The 16,106-nt window shown below is 41.0% G+C and overlaps 1 protein-coding gene and 1 long non-coding RNA gene across 7 annotated transcripts in view; one reads left to right on the plus strand and one right to left on the minus strand.

Moving 5' to 3' along the window:
* The first annotated feature begins 811 nt into the window (after positions 1–811).
* The window catches only part of MYO1H (myosin IH), a 99,496-nt gene continuing 84,201 nt past the window's right edge, over positions 812–16,106 (plus strand). For all 6 annotated transcript variants that reach the window (XR_012420598.1, XR_012420599.1, XM_045365895.3 and 3 more), the window contains exon 1: positions 812–891. Coding sequence is in view for 4 of the 6 variants with exons in the window: in XM_045365895.3 (XP_045221830.1) it covers positions 880–891 (12 nt within the window). In the remaining 2 variants the exon portion in view is untranslated. The remainder of the gene's footprint in view (positions 892–16,106) is intronic.
* LOC135966119 (uncharacterized) lies at positions 7,380–12,584 on the minus strand. Its single transcript, XR_010579222.2, has 3 exons — positions 12,357–12,584; positions 10,472–10,606; positions 7,380–7,628 (listed from the first exon to the last, which is right to left on the minus strand). It is a non-coding gene; the product is annotated as an uncharacterized lncRNA (long non-coding RNA).

Here is a 16,106-nt window from a genome sequence, read left to right on the forward strand (position 1 = left end):
TCAAATGAACCCAGCACTGAATCCACTGTCCATACTCTTAGAGGTGATCACGTTGCAGTAGCAGGCTCAAGTTTGGGGACCGAGGCATACAATGTGGTTGGGTAATGGGTGGGGTTCTCTGAAAGAACAAGAATACAACTTTATAAATATACCATGAGGTCCAGACCAGGAAGGGGTGAACTCTGAGCTTCACGGTAAACCCATCTGTAACTTAACCACCTCCAATATCAGCAACCTTGTGATTTTTAACGAGATGATAGTACCCCTGCCTTACTTTATCATCTGAAAATAATAGTAAAATGAAAGTAAAGTCCAGAGTCTCTGTATTATGAAACATTGAAGTTACCCAATCAACTTGATTCCCTGAAGATTAAGGATATAAAGTTTTCCAAACAGAGCCAACAAGTGCTTCCAGCAGGAGTTCCCTATAGCTAGATCCTAGGTTAAGGGATTGGGAGAATTTTCTTCTCCCTCCCTCCTTTTTTTCTTATTTTATTTTATTATTTTATTATTTTATTTATTTATTTATTTTAGCATAGCTCACTGAGGGTCCTGCCATTATTTCAATAGTCAGCGACCGGTCAGGAACATAAGCAACTAATCAAAGATCAGCAGTGTCTGTAACGTAATCTCAAGGGAGGTCGGGTTTCCAGTTCTTATCTCCCTGGAGCAGCCCTGTGTGCCTACAGGTAGATGGCCATAAGATGCAGTCTCTGCCTCCCACTGTAAATTATTAACTCAGCTCCGCCCCACAAGCTAGAATCACCTCATACCTTGTTGCTGGGTGTCATGCATCACAGAATCATAAGTCAGTGGGAAGCAAGTTTTGAATGGGTCAAGAAGAATAGTTGTTAACAACCTGCTCTCCCTCTGTGCGTGATGGAATCCAAGGTAATGTGACTTGAACACTTGAAGGTGGTCACACCTGGTGACCTCTTTTCTACCCAGAACTTTCCAAATGATGATAATGCTGGGCCTCCGCTAGGCCTGGAGAGAGAACTGGGTTTGTGAATAAGATTCTGAATTTATGTAATGAAAGATTGTATTTAAGAGGATCATTTAGATGTCTCCCTTCTTTCTGTTGGTGGGTGCTAGTATGATGATTTAGAACCGAAGAGTGGGGGTGTTACCAATTCATTTCAAATTGGTCTAGAACAGGGTGCTGTTCCATAAAGACAGAAATGGTCTCTGTTAGCGCTGCCTAATGCAAGAGCCATCGGCCACATGTAACTACTGAGTGGTTGAACTGAGGCTGGTGCCTGGGGAACTGAATTGTAAATTTGACTGAATTTTCACTAAATAGCCACATGTGGCTAGTGGCTACTGTGCTAGTGCGGTTGGATCTTAAATAATAGATGGTGACCTCATGTAGAAGGAAATTGTAGGTCATGTAAGACTATTGGTAGATTTTCTTCATTACCCTAGATACCTTGTGTTTCCTTTTAAATGTGATAAGCCCAACTTTGTCCCAGGTAACGATCATTTTAAGAAGCTAAAACTGAGCTGTTTTTATTGTGGTATTTTATTACCATTATAGACAATGGTAAAACTCTCCTGGGAAGATGGAAGACAGAACTTGAGTGTCAAACCTATTGCTTCTTTCCAGGAGTTAATTATAGGCATAAAGACTTCCAAGGACACGTTTTCTGGGTTTCAATAGCATAATCATCTCATGTGTTCTCTATTTAGAAAACATTATCTGCTGAAGGATTGTTTCTCCTCCTGCCTAGACAGCCAAAAAGCTTACAGAAACATTTATGGATGTAGTTAGAATAATTTAGTAGCTGTTCACAGAAGCCTCAGGCACCATGAAGAAACCCTAGCTACAGCTTGTCATTGATCCATTCAGTCAATTACCCATTTCTATAGCACTGAATACTGTCACCTTGGCAACTGGTAACTCAAAATGGTACTGTCCTTGACCGAAAATGTATCTGAATGCCCAGAACAAAGTCCTGGTTTTAGTTGCCATTCTTGCATATCTCAAAGTGGTAACTCTAGGAAGCATGATTCATTGGGAGAAAATAATTTAGTTGATGGACAGAGAGGAGTATTCACTATAGGTCCCGCAATGAAAGAACAGATGGGCCTGTCCTCAAGGTCACATGTGCCTTTTGTTTTATTGTCATGGCTTTACAAAATGCATGTAGAAGTAACCGTGCAGATTGACTTATACATAGTTACACTTTTTTGAAAAATATATGAAGCTCTTCCTTCTTATGAATTAATTCCCAGATTCCTTTGGTAAAACATTATTTGGATGGAGTTTACTCCAGATTAAAAAAGAACAAACCGGGCTGGGCATCGTGGCTTGTGCCTATGAATCCCAGCACTTTGGAAGGCCGAAGTGGGACGATCTCTTGAGACTAGAGTTCAAGAGCAGACTGAGCAATATAGTATGACCCTCCTCTCTACAAAAAAATCAAAAAGTAGCTGGATGTGGTGGTACATGCCTGTGGTCTCAGCTACTCCAGAGGCTAAGGTGGGAGGATCACTTGAGCTAGGGAGGTCAAGGCTGCAGTGAGCTGTGATCATGCCATGCACTCAGCCTGGGTGACAGTGTGAAAACCTGTCTCAAAAAACAAAACAAAACAAAACAAAAAAAACGGGTGCAGTGGCTCATGCCTGTAATCCCAGCACTTTGGGAGGCCAAGGTGGGCAGATCCACGAGGTCAGGAGATCGAGAACATCCTGGCTAACACAGTGAAACCCCGTCTCTACTAAAAATACAAAAAAATTAGCCGGGCGTGGTGGGGGGGCACCTGTATTCCCAGCTACTCGGGAGGCTGAGGCAGGAGAACGGTGTGAACCCAGGAGGCAGAGCTTGCAGTGAGCAGGGATTGCGCCACTGCACTCCAGCCTGGGCAACGGAGGGAGGCTCCGTCTCAAAAAACAACAACAACAAAAAATGTTAATTGGAAATATTAGAGATGGAGCCATTCAGAAATGACCTCAGAAGGAGCTGAGTTTGATGAACAAAGCAAAATGAAGAGCTGAAGCACTATGAATAACAATGCTGATTTTAGTGAGCATTTGCTTCGTGCCATTGATAGCCATTGTCCACATGGTGGCATATTTAGTTTGTAGGTGATTCATTCAAAAGCTCACTTTATGCAAATCATCTGGGCAGTTGCCTCTTCTCTCCAAGTTAGTTGGGTTGTAGGGAATCCATAAACTCCTGATATGGTTTGGCTGTGTCCCCACCCAAATCTCATCTTGAATTGTAGCTCCCATAATTCCCTTGGGTTGTGGGAGGGACCCAGTGGGAGAGAATTGAATCGTGGGGGCAGTTTCCCCCATACTGTTCTCATGGTAGTGAATAAGTCTCATGAGATCTGATGGTTTTCTCGGGAAAACCCTTTCACTTGGCTGTCATTCTCTTCTCTGCCACCATGTGAGACGTAGCTTTCACCTTCCACTGTGGTTGTAAGGCCTCCCCAGCCATGTGGAACTGTGAGTCCATGGAATCTCTTTCCTTTGTAAATTGCCCAGTCTCAAGTATGTCTTTATTAGCAGCGTGAAAACGAACTAATACAGCTCCCTGTCAGATAACGAGGAAGAGACTCATGGCTTATATCCATGTTCATTCAATGTTTATAGAAGGTGACTTCTACTGTTTCAGGTGAGCACTTTTCCATGGTTCCGATATATTTTCCTGACTTTATAACACATCAAAGAATCAAAGTGATATAGGTAATTTTAAAAAGATTTTTATTTTAAAATAATGATAGACTCACAAGAAGTAACGAAAATAATACAGAGAGATCTCATATCCCTCAATGGTTACATCTTACATAATTAGAGCACAATATCTAAACCAGGACAAATAATGTTGGTACAATGTGCGTATACAGTTACATGCCATTTTGTTACATCTGTAGATTTGTGGAACAACCGCAATCAGTAGTAATTATTTTTACCCTGAGTGTCTTAAGTGCTAATTAATTAAGCTCATTAAGCCTTGAATAGACTCATTCTCATGTTCCATTTGTAGGCAGGTTCACTAGAAGATGGGTGAAGTGGTGTACAAGTAATATGTTGGGTTCAGCGCATAACTGGGTTAGATAAATTACTTCTTGGATCTTATTTCAGAGACCTTTAGTTTTAATTTTGCAACTGATCTTACTATTGCTGATTTTCACATTAAAGCTTGAATTTAAACCTGGCTAGGATGTTTTTATATTATTACTGTAAAGACTCTTATGCCGGGTAAAAATATGAAAACTTTCCTCCCATCAACCTCCACTATCTTACCTTATCTTTTGACTAACAAAATTAATATTTTTATATCAAAACCGTGTGCAGGGGGAAGCCAAATTACACATTTTCAACACAGACACTTATGACAATATTTTAAGTAACTTCCTAATTAGCCACCTTCTTATTGGTATCTGCTTAAAAGCCATCTAAAAGATTAGACATTGTGTCCAGAACTGGTGCCTTGTTCACTGCTCCTGTAATTGCGTTATATTTCTAAAGAGACTGTAAATTCCTGGGGACCAGGTACCTCCTATAATGCCTGGCACACAGTAGATGCTCAGAAAATATTTGCTGAGTGGTTGTTCAGCATCTGGGTTCACTTGAAAAATAAGAAGAAAGCCCCCATGGCTAGGATGATTGCAATCACATTCATGTCCCTATTAGAGTCACTCAAATTTCCAGTGTGATCATTTCCTTCTTAAGCTGAAAACACAGATTCCGGGGTAAACGTTTCTAATAGTAGTTTTTGCAGATGCCGCAAAATTATTTCATTTAGTCTCTGCTTGGTAAAAGCACCATCTAGTGTGGAAGATTCCATGGTGGTTGGAGGTGCTGCTTCAAATTACTGCATGCTTTTACTCATCACTGTCATATGTAGGAAAGGAAACTCTATTTTCCCTTCCATGTTATTTTCTAGACATTCAGGATTGCATAAGATATGCTTTGCTCTCTTTGCTTCAGAATGTAACTTTTACTAGAGAGTGGGACAAAAGTTTCTCTCAATAAAGTCCAGAAGATGAAGCCTTTTTTCTCTTTTGGGGAATAGATTCCTTGTCATCACATAAGCCTGGCTCTGTTCATAATACCACTTTTATTTTTTCCATAAAAATAGCTTTTTAATTACATAAATGATAAATGATCATTGTAGAAAGGTACAGGAAATTGTAGGAAAATGACAATGATCTGAAATTCTGCCAACCCTGGCTAACCGCGGCACATCGAGGCCCATGCATCTTGCATTTCTTCATGTGCATAAGCATATTCAGCCCTCACCTCTCACCTCCCACTCTCCACCTCCTTCCCCCAGGGTCTTTATGTAATTGTCTTCATGGTCATAGAAACATATGGGGCTATTTGGGTAGCTACCCACATACCTATATGAATGTATTTTCATCATTGTTTATTCTACAAAACTAGAATCCTTATTACACACACTTTTGCTACGTCTTGCATGTCTCATTATAGACATCCCTTGGGCCTTTTAGCATAGATCTGACAGATTATTTTTCTCCCTGACACTGTATGATGAAGCATGTTAAAAATACAGAAAAGAAGAAAATGTACAGAAAACACCCACTACCTAGATTCTACCATTAACCTATTACTTATGCTTATTTGTCATCTATCTATCCCTGTAACCACTCATCTATCTTATTTTGAGGGGATGGATTTCAAAGAAAGTTGCAGACATCAGCATACTTCCCCCTGAATGCTTTGCACACCTGCCATTAGTCAGTGTTCAGTGTTTTTTCTTTCAAGGTAAATAGTATATACAATCTAAAGCACTAGCCTTGGATATATCATTTGGTAAGTTTTGATGAAGGTATATACCTGTGTGACCCAAATCCCTATTGAGACACAGAGCACCACTATTACCCCAAAAGGTATTCTCATGCCCCCACTCAATTTAATACCACTTTTAGTAGAGTCTTTAAGTGGTGACATTTGTTGATGAAAATAATTGTAGTCCTTAATATTAATCCTATAATCAAGGGTACTTGCCCCAAATGCTCATAAACAATATTATTGTGAGGCCGGGCACAGTGGCTCATGCTTGAAATCCCAGCACTTTGGGAGGCCGAGATGGGTGGATCACCTGAGGTCAGGAGTTTGAGACCAACCTGGCCAACATGGTGAAACTCCATCTCTACTAAATACAAAAATTAGCCAGGTATGGTGGTACACACCTGTAATCCCAGCTACTCAGGAGACTGAGGCAGGAGAATTGCCTGAACCTGGGAGGCGGAGGTTGTAGTGAGCCGATATTGCGCCATTGCACTCCAGCCTGGGTGACAGAGCGAGATTCCGTCTCAATAAATAAATAAATAAATAAATTTTAAAAATATTGTGGTTTCAAGCCTGTAATCCCAGCACTTTGGGAGGCTGAGACGGGTGGATCACGAGGTCAGGAGATCGAGACCATCCTGGCTAACACGGTGAAACCCCGTCTCTACTAAAAAATACAAAAAACTAGCCAGGCGAGGTGGTGGGCGCCTGTAGTCCCAGCTACTCGGGAGGCTGAGGCAGGAGAATGGCATAAACCCGGGAGGCGGAGCTTACAGTGAGCTGAGATCACGCCACTGCACTCCAGCCTGGGCGACAGAGCGAGACTCTGTCTCAAAAAAAAAAAAAAAAAAAAAAAGTGGTTATAGAACTTATCGGGAAATAAACTGTTGCTTGAATTTTGATTCCTAAACTTGTAATTCTAGATGTTTCAAATCTAAATGATGTGATATTTGAAATACATTTAGGTGTGTCGTTCTTAATTTATGAAGATGAATCAAGTTATTTAAAAAATGATCTAAAACCATATATAAAATGTTTTCCCAGTATTATTTATACACACACACGCATGCATGGAGTGGGGAGAACCAGAAGGAAAATTCCACAATAAGCAGTCTTGCTTTGTCACCCAGGCTGGAGTGCAGTGGCGTGATCTCAACTCACTGCAACCTCTGCCTCCCAGGTTCAAGTGATTCTCCTGCCTCAGCCTCCTGAGTAGCTGGGATTACAGGTACCCACCACCACACTTGGCTAATTTTTTTATTTTTAGTAGAGACGGGGTTTCGCCATGTTGGCCAGGCTGGTCTCTCAAACTCCTGACCTCAAGTGATCTGCCCACCTCAGCCCCCAAAGTACTAGGATTCAGGCGTTAGCCACCGCACCTGACCACCAGTGGTAATTTCTGAGCAGTAGGATTGTGGATGATTTTTATTCTCTTTGTTGCATTTTTTTCAGAATGTCTAAAATAAAGGTGTAATTCTTTTGTAATAAAAAAAATCCCATTTTAAAGAACTTTAGGGGCTTTTAATAGCTGTTTATTTAATAAGTATATTTTTCATCCCCATCTGTCTTATCACAAATCATTCAGTGCAATAGCAAAATTCAGAAAAGTAAAATTGTAAGAATTGTACACATTTGTCTTTATTTCTTACATATTTGTTACACAAGGGGTGACTGTGTATGCTCTTTCTTCATCTTTTATTCTCTGTCTCCTCCCTTGCCATAATAAGCTATAAAAATCCCAGCCTGAAGCCGGGCACGGTGGCTCAAGCCTGTAATCTCAGCAGTTTGGGAGGCTGAGGCAGGTGGATCATGAAGTCAGGAGATCGAGACCATCCTGGCTAACACAGTGAAATCTCTTGTCTCTACAAAAAAAAAAAAAAAAAAAATTAGCCAGGCGTGGTGGCGGGCGCCTGTAGTCCCAGCTATTCAGGAGTCTGAGGCAGGAGAATCACTTTAACCCGGGAGGTGAAGGTTGCAGTGAGCTGAGATCGCGCCACTGCACTCCAGCCTCGGTGACAGAGTAAGACTCTGTCTCAAAAGAAAAGAAAAGAAAAAGAAATCCCAGCCCGCAATTCCCAGGTTACCACATGCCCAGGATAAGTGCCCAAGATGTCTGCCCTTTAGGGAATGAATGCTTCCAGTAAGCATAGCCAGTTTCTGGCTAAAGAGCTTGTATATTTTGCTTTTTATTTAAAAATTGGGACAGAAAAAGATGTGTTTCTTCAAGAAGAGGGATCTTAGGAATTAGCAGTATCTTTTTGGTTTTGGTGTCTGTCTAGCCTTTACTTTTACAGATTTGAGATTAGACCTTTTTGGCGCAACTCTCCAGAAGGAAGGGAAGAGAATAGGGGACCTGTCCTCCTTGGCAAGTTTAGTATTACAAAAGAGAAATAGCCTGACTTGCATTTGATGTGGAGGAAAAGGGGTTGGAAAAATTCTAATAAGGTCTAGTTGTGGGAAAAGAAGGAAAAGCTGGCCTTGCCATCTGCACAGTCAATAGGCCCTGAGTCCCTGGTAGCCAGAGCTGGCAGAAGTCTATCCTGGTGGTTTTGGTTCCTTCCTCCCTCCTCTGTGAGCCCCCTTTTCCACCGCACAGTGTTTGGTGGAGTTTTCTGTCTCTGGTGGTCTTCAACTTCAATACGAATGTTTCTGTATTCACACGACTTCAGGGGAATAGCAATTCCCCTTACATTCAATCTTCCTTAACTTAATCTTTAAATTTTCCCTAGATCACTGGGGAAATGTATGACTGGGTCATATTCACACCTATGTAATTTAAACAGCAAAGTGCCCCTGAATCACCTCGGGGGACTTGTTAAAATGCAGATTCTGACTCAAGCAGGACCTATGGATGCTTGAACTGCATCCATGGACCACAATTTAAGGGCTTATAGGTATGGGCCTGGGATACCCTTACAGAAATGATCTACGATGCCTGTCAAGCGTGCAGCTTCCTGGGCCCTCTCGTGGGTTTTCTAGATCCACCAGGATGCTAAAGTTTGCGTCCTGCATGTAAAATTCCTGCATGCTGAGGTTTGAGAACCACAGCCTTAGGTTTTTGTTTTTTTGTTTTGTTTTTGTTTTTGTTTTTTGGGGATTTTTTGTGACGAAGTCTCACTCTGTCACCCAGGCTGGAGTGGGTGGCCTGATCTCGGCTCGCTGCAACCTCTGCCTCCCTAGTTCAAGTGATTCTCCTGACTCAGCCTCCCAAGTAGCTGGGATTACAGGCATGTGCTGCCACACCCAGCTATTTTTTTTTTGAAAATAGCTTTTGAGACGAAGTCTCACTCTGTCACCCAGGCTGGAGTGCAGTGGCCTGATCTCGGCTCACTGCAACCTCTGCCTCCCCAGTTCAAGTGATTCTCCTGACTCAGCCTCCTAAGTAGCTGGGATTACAGGCATGTGCTGCCACACCCAGCTATTTTTTGTGTGTGTGTGTGTGTATTTTTAGTAGAGATAGGGTTTCATCATGTTGGCCAGGCTGATCTTAAACTCCTGACCTCAAGTGATCTGCCCGCCTCAGCCTCCCAAAGTGCTGGGATTACAGGCTTGAGCCACCACACCTGGCCACAGCCTTAGCTTTAAGTGGTTTCTAAATGTGCGTCAAGTCACAACCACTTTTAACCAAGTATTATTTAAACACCCCTTTTTGGGTGATGAATAATTTAAAAGCCATGTTGAAAGCTGTCTACTGTGTGAAGTCTACTAATTTTCTTATTAACCCAAGGGACTCAGACTGAGATTAAAAAAAAAAAAAAAAAAACCCTGAAAAAAATTTGCATTTGATGGTCCAAACAGGTTTTAACATAATCCATTGTCAATATCCAATATCTACTGAGTGTTTGCAAGGCTCCCGGACCATGAAATGTCTATCTTTTGTTCCAGGGAAAGATAGCTGCAGACACCAGGAGGATTCTCCTTAAGGCAAGAAAAGCCCCCTTTTGAAAAATTTTTGTTTGTTTGTTTTACAAGATCAGCTACAAACTCTTTTAGGTAAACAACTTCAAAGAACTTCATGGGCTCTGGGAAGGCTTAAATGTGATCAGAATATATATCCTGTGTTTAAAACTGCTATAAACTTCCAACAATCTTTTTTTTCTAACATTTATCAGTAGGAAGTAGTGCAAGAAGACTAGGCTTTGCATTTAATGTTTTTTAACCCTCTATTTATGCTGAAAAAGATGGTCATGTAATGGCATGTGTTTTTTTTTTCCCCCCTCCACTTATAACTCCCATGGGCCAATTAAGACTATGAACTGCTCTCATTTTTACTAGGAGACTATTTAATCCCTAAGGTAATTTAGAAGCACTATTCTGTTTGCTGATATTCATAATTACACGCATTCAGTGGTGATTAAGAGGCTGCAGCTGGATAATAAAACACCAACAGTCTCCTTGTTGTTACATAAAAAGATAATCCTTCATTTCAACTGTACAGCTGTCAGTGTTGGGTAAATCAAACACATAAAAACTTGCAATATTATCTTTCTCAGATTTGATCCTTGTAAATTCCATAGCTAAGACCCCTTGAATCAAAGCATCAGACCATGCTTCTTTCTTGATGTGTGTTTGGTTTACATTTTTAGCTGCCACTGAGTATTATTCCAAACTGGGGACAGCACCTTCTGAGGGGCTTCCTAGAGAGCAGTCCTCTCCGTCTGGTCATTGAACAAAAATGCATTCAGTTATATGAGGAAACTACTGCCTGCTCTTTGCAGCATTAATTTCTGGTTTGTGTTTGGTGAGCCAGGAAGCAATCATGGGTCTGGAAAGGTGACGTCTCAACTCGGGTTCTAAATAACATTCTTTTTCAACACTGTTAGGTGCTGTGAACACAGAGCTGCTGGGAATAAAAAAGGTCCTAATTTAGAAGTATCCCAACTCCACGCTTGAGGGATATATTATAAACCATTAAACATTGATTGGAAAAGGGTTATATTTGAAATTCCACTTTGCTTCTCTTGGTGTGTGCAATTTTAAAATACCATTGATTCAGGAAATGGTAAGGAAAGAATGCTGTGTGCTAAACAAGACATTGAACAGGGCTGGCATACTTTTTCTGTAAAGGGCCAGATAGTAAGTATCTTAGGCTCACCTCTTTGTAGCATAAAAGCAGCCACAGGCAAACATAAATGTGTCTGTGTTCCAATAAAACTTTATTTATGGATACTGAAATTTGAATTTCATATAATTTTCTCATGCCATGAAATACTATTCTCCTGATTTTTTTTCCTCCCAACCATTTAAAAATGTAAAAGCCATTCTTAGCTCAAGGGTCATTCTAAAACGGGCAGTGGGCTGGACTGGGTCCATAGGCCGTCATTTGCTGATTTTTCATGCAGAGCATCAAAACTGTTTTTGCTTTTTGAATTTCCTTGACCAATCACTGGGTTTCTACAATTGGCATCATTATGAATATTGCTTTCTACTTAAGCATCCACTGATATCTAGTATGTTCTTAGGTTTGGCTCAATGACCAGAGGCAGTTTTCAATAACACATCATGACAATTACCAGAAGCAAATGTAATGTGCAAATATCAGGATTGCTGTCATAAGAAAAATAACAATACAGTGACACAAGTCATTTTTTTAGAAATGTAAAAAGATTTACAAGACTGTAAACCTGAAGTCCTGGTTGCTTTTTAAGCTTTAGACATGAGGCAACCACAGGATTCTGTGTTGGGGAGAAGTAGAAACAATAATCTCCCCTTTTTGATGGTATAATCAAGTTGATCTCTTTTGGTTTTGCTATTTCCCTGCTGTCTCCACAAGGCTAACTCATTTTCAAGGCTAACTAAAACAGGCTTCTCACCTACTTGGCTTCCCCAGCTGTCATTTTATAAAGAGTAAGTTGAAAAGGAAAGTGTGGGCTTCGTCTCCAGGACTGTTGTCCTAATTATTTTGTTTGAGGGAAAATACAACAGAATTTTGTCATGCAATGTTTTTGAAAGGCTTTTTATGAAAGCCAGTTCCTATTCTGACTCACTGGTTTCCTCTCAGTGCGTTCTGCGAGCCTCACGAGATAGTGTGTACTCTGCAGTATGCAGAGTAAAAGCGATACCATGGGCGTTTTAGGTCTGTACATATTCCTGTATAGTTAGTTCCATCAGATAATCTGGCGAGGCTTTACGATTTTTTTTTCCTCCACCACTTCTAGGGGAAGGATCCTGTGGTGTTTAAAAAAAAAAAAAAAAATGGCTCTAAAATAAATATTTCCCAACCTTTCCAATAGGGTTTTGCGCCTTCGGGTATGAGTTTTCAGTAAAATTTTTAAACACAGGCATTCAAGGAATATACACCCAGCCGCCCATTGGGAGTTGACATGTGGTCCCTCGCTAATGTATAGCAAGTGTTTCAAACTGTTGTTAGCAAAGATGGTTTTCGGTGTCTGTGCCCGGGAGATGGCCTTCCGCTACGGGAGGGCAGGAGGTGGCCGGGGATCTGTCCCCGCTCACTAACCTAACCATGGTTCGGATTTCTGGCCTAAACCCAGACATTTGAGCGCCTCATAGCTCATGGGGAACCTGACAGGCAATTGTATTATGAAAGCTGACATGCTGAATGGACCCTTCTTAACGATATTCTTTACCTGTCTCTTTGTGTTAAAGTGGGAACAAGCAAAGTAGCAGAGGAGAGAGTCGACCGAGGCGGGAGGGAGGTGGCAGGTGGAATGAAATATCGGGCAGTTTCATGTGCGGAGCTGATGTCGCCGGCATAACAAGAAAGGGTTGCACAGAACAAATCTCTATTGTTCCCTGTCATCTTTAAATGAGTGTCAAAGTAGGCAGGGGGGCTTTGACCGTTAACCGCACAATTTAGCCTGCCTGTTGTGTCCCGCGGGCCCCACCTCCTTGGAGTTTCTCAGATTAGAAAAGAAGGCCCCAGCCCCTTATAAATGGGCCATCTCTTGTTCTTTGTGTCCGGACTGCCTAGTGTGAAATCCACAGTGACGTTAAATGTTTTCTAATGAATAATTACTGAAAGGAAATGGAGGGCTATATGTGTAATGGATTGTAGCGCATTAAAATGTTTTATTTTGCGCACAAAAATGTTGTCCTTCACAAGCACCATGATTGTTGCGAAAAGGCCTTTGTGCAGACCTGTTTCAATGGATTATCTGCAAGCGTTTCCATCCCAAATGGGAATCAAAGGGCGTCTTTGGCAAACTAATGTTTTTCAAGATGGCAGCCATGAAACGCAGTTAGTATTTAAAGTTGCAGGGTTTAAAGGAATGTTTGAACTCGGGAGATTTTCTCACTTACTTTCCCCCCTTTTGATTTGGGAAAGTGAAGCGACTCCCCCCGACCTCTGTCCTGTTCCGGCGGCCGGACGGTCAGCCCTTTACAAGATTCTTGGAGCCTATTTCTTAGGAACAAGCTAGAGGTCCCAGGAATGGGGAGCTGGCACTTTCTCTTGGCTACCCTTTTTTTTTTCTTTCTTTCTTTTTTTTTTTTTCTTCCTTCTTTTTTTTTTTTTTTTTTTTTAATTTCTTGGATGTATGTGGATAAATATGAGTACTGCAGGGAATTTCAAATGTCACCTCGTTGTGAACTTATTCAGACTTTCCCAGTGGGTTTTACTGGGGAAAGTACTGGGATTTGGGTGGCTATTCATTGTCTCTCTAAATACTGAGACCCTTGAGTTCGTGTACCAGCTCTAATCGGTTTATGACAAAATTAATGGGAGTTTCTGGTGCCTCATGAATCAATGTGAACTTCAGAGTTTCAATGACGTTTTGTTGCCAATTAGGCGACCACCATAGCCAGGGTCTAGCCTGCCCCCATCTCTCTTCTCTGTCTCTCTCTCTCTCTCTTTCTTCACTAATAATAATGAGGACTGAAAACAAGAATAGCTGTGGTTTTCAGATAACTGTAGGCTAAACATTTTGTGAAGCACATAGTTTTCTAACTTCTCACCATCTGCCTTCATGAGGGGAGAGAGTAGGTGTGTTTATTCCATGGAAAATATTTCCTTGGTCCTCATGGCAGATGTGTGAACTGGAGTCAAAAGAATCTATAGTCTTGCTCTTTCTCCATGAGAACAATCATACTGAACTCCATAAAGAAAAAAACAAATAAGCATTTCTCAACTGTGAATTAGAGAGGTTAACAGAAATAGATCTTGTTTGCAAGACTGTGCCTGAAATCTTGGTTGGTTTTTACATTTTAGGCATGAGACAACCACAGGATTCTATGTTAGGGGAGAAATAGAAACAATTATCTACACCATTGGAAAGTATAATGGAGTACTGATAGAGTCTCCTTCACAACCTAGGAACAAAACTCATGTCTATCAAGTTGTTTTCTTTTCCTTTTGCTATTTCCCTGCTGTCTCCACAAGTCTAATTTTCTAGATAAAATAAGACTTCTCACCTACTTGGTTTCCCCAGCTGTAATTTTATAAAGAATAAGTTAAAAATCAAAGTGTGGCCTTTCTCTGACTATTGGAACTGTTGTCCCAATTCTTTTCTTCAAAGGAAAATACAACAGAATTTTGCCATGTAGTGTTTTTAAAGGCTTATTATTGTAGGACATAACCCATACACTGAAAAGTGCATAAAATAAATGTGCAACTTAATAAATTATTATAAAGCATACACCCATGTGGTAACCATCCAGGTAAAGACTAGCACCCCAGAAGCCCCTTGTGGTACCTCCTTCATTTAACTCCCTTCATACCCACTAAAGATAACCACTATTTGGATTTTCATGACTCATTTTTGAGTCATTTGCTGAGGATTTACCCTAAAAAAAGGCCTGAAAAAATCAAACTAGTTTCACAAAGTGAAAGCATCTAGATGATTCTAACTGGCATAGAGATGAGCATAGTTATGTCTTAATACGTATCACAAAAACTAGCAGGCCAGGTGCAGTAGCTCATGCCCATAATCCCAGCACTTTGGGAGGCCGAGGCAGGCAGATCACTTGAGCTTAGGAGTCCATGCCCAGCTTGGGCAACATGGTGAAACCCTGTCTCTATGAAAAATTTTTAAAAATTAGCCAGGTGAGGTGGGACATGCCTGCATGGTCCCAGCTACTCGGAGGCTGAGGCAGGAGGATCACTTGAGCCCAGGAGGTCGAGGGTGCAGTGAGCTGTGATTGTGCCACTGCACTCCAGCAGCCTGGGTGACAGAGCAAGACCTTGTCTCACCAAAAAAAAAAAAAAAAGAGAGAGAAGAACTAACCAGCAAACCCAATGCTTTGCTCTATAGACACTATTACATAGAACAAGATGAAGGGAGACGCTGTTGTTGTTAATCTTGCATCAGTGCAAAGAAAACAATTGAGTCAATAACAGAAAAGGTGAGATTTGGACAGAGCAAAAATCACAAGTGAATCTCGCAGCCATGGGGGTCATTAATAATTGTCTTTGGATTGGGGCAGCTTGCCTTCTGTTTAAGTTTGGAAAAAGAGAGCAGATAGCCAATATCATTTATTGCTCAGCCACCCAAAGGTTTAGTAATTCTGTCAGCAAAAATGAGAGTTCTTCCTTATAAACCAGAAGTCACCAAACAATTGTGAGTGACATCAACATGTGCTGTGTGTCCTTGATTATTTTGTTGGGAGAAGGCAGGACTCCGTTGACTGTGAGATGTATTGAAAGGACATCTTCCTGTATTCAGCCTTCTAATTTTGATTTGAATTCTGGTTTGAGCCAAAAGATAATCTTGTTTCTTCTGCATTTAAATTTTATTATTGAAGATTATGTCACTCACTACGTTTTGTTGTATAGGGGAGAAAAGGCACTATCTTTTTGAACTTTGCAGGTTCATCGCTGAGACACCAATTACAAAAGACAGATTAACAAGAGAAAAGTACATAATTGTATTGAATTTGTTTAACACATTACAGGAGCCTTCAGAAATGAAGAAAAGTGTATATTTATGCTTAGGTTTGATGAAGAGGGGACAGTCATGTAGAAGTAGGACTGGACAAAAGAGGATGGGTTTGATCTAATGATAATAAACTGGGGTGAACTTAGCAAGGCCTGTTTATCTACATTCTTCTTGGTATTTCTGTGTCTTCACAGATGAGGACATTCCTTTCCTCTATGTATAGTAAAGACTCCTCTGGAATGAGGGTCTTAATCACCTACTTTTTAGGGCAAAGTCACCCAGTTTCTATGGCCTGCTTTGGCTCCTCTTTCAAGTGCCAAGGTGCCATATTTTGGCATAGCATATCTTGAAGTCCATCAGTTCCATTGGTCAAGAGCAACAGAAACAACCTAACTTATGCCAAGAAGGAATAAGTTGTTTTCTTTTGGCCTTAGATGCAGGGAGTGAAGTTGGAGAGTCCCTCATTCACAGCACACAGCCATTTTGCTCTTTCCAAAGCCTCTC

This window comes from Macaca fascicularis, chromosome 11 (genome assembly GCF_037993035.2).
Source record: "Macaca fascicularis isolate 582-1 chromosome 11, T2T-MFA8v1.1".
Taxonomy (NCBI): domain Eukaryota; kingdom Metazoa; phylum Chordata; class Mammalia; order Primates; family Cercopithecidae; genus Macaca; species Macaca fascicularis.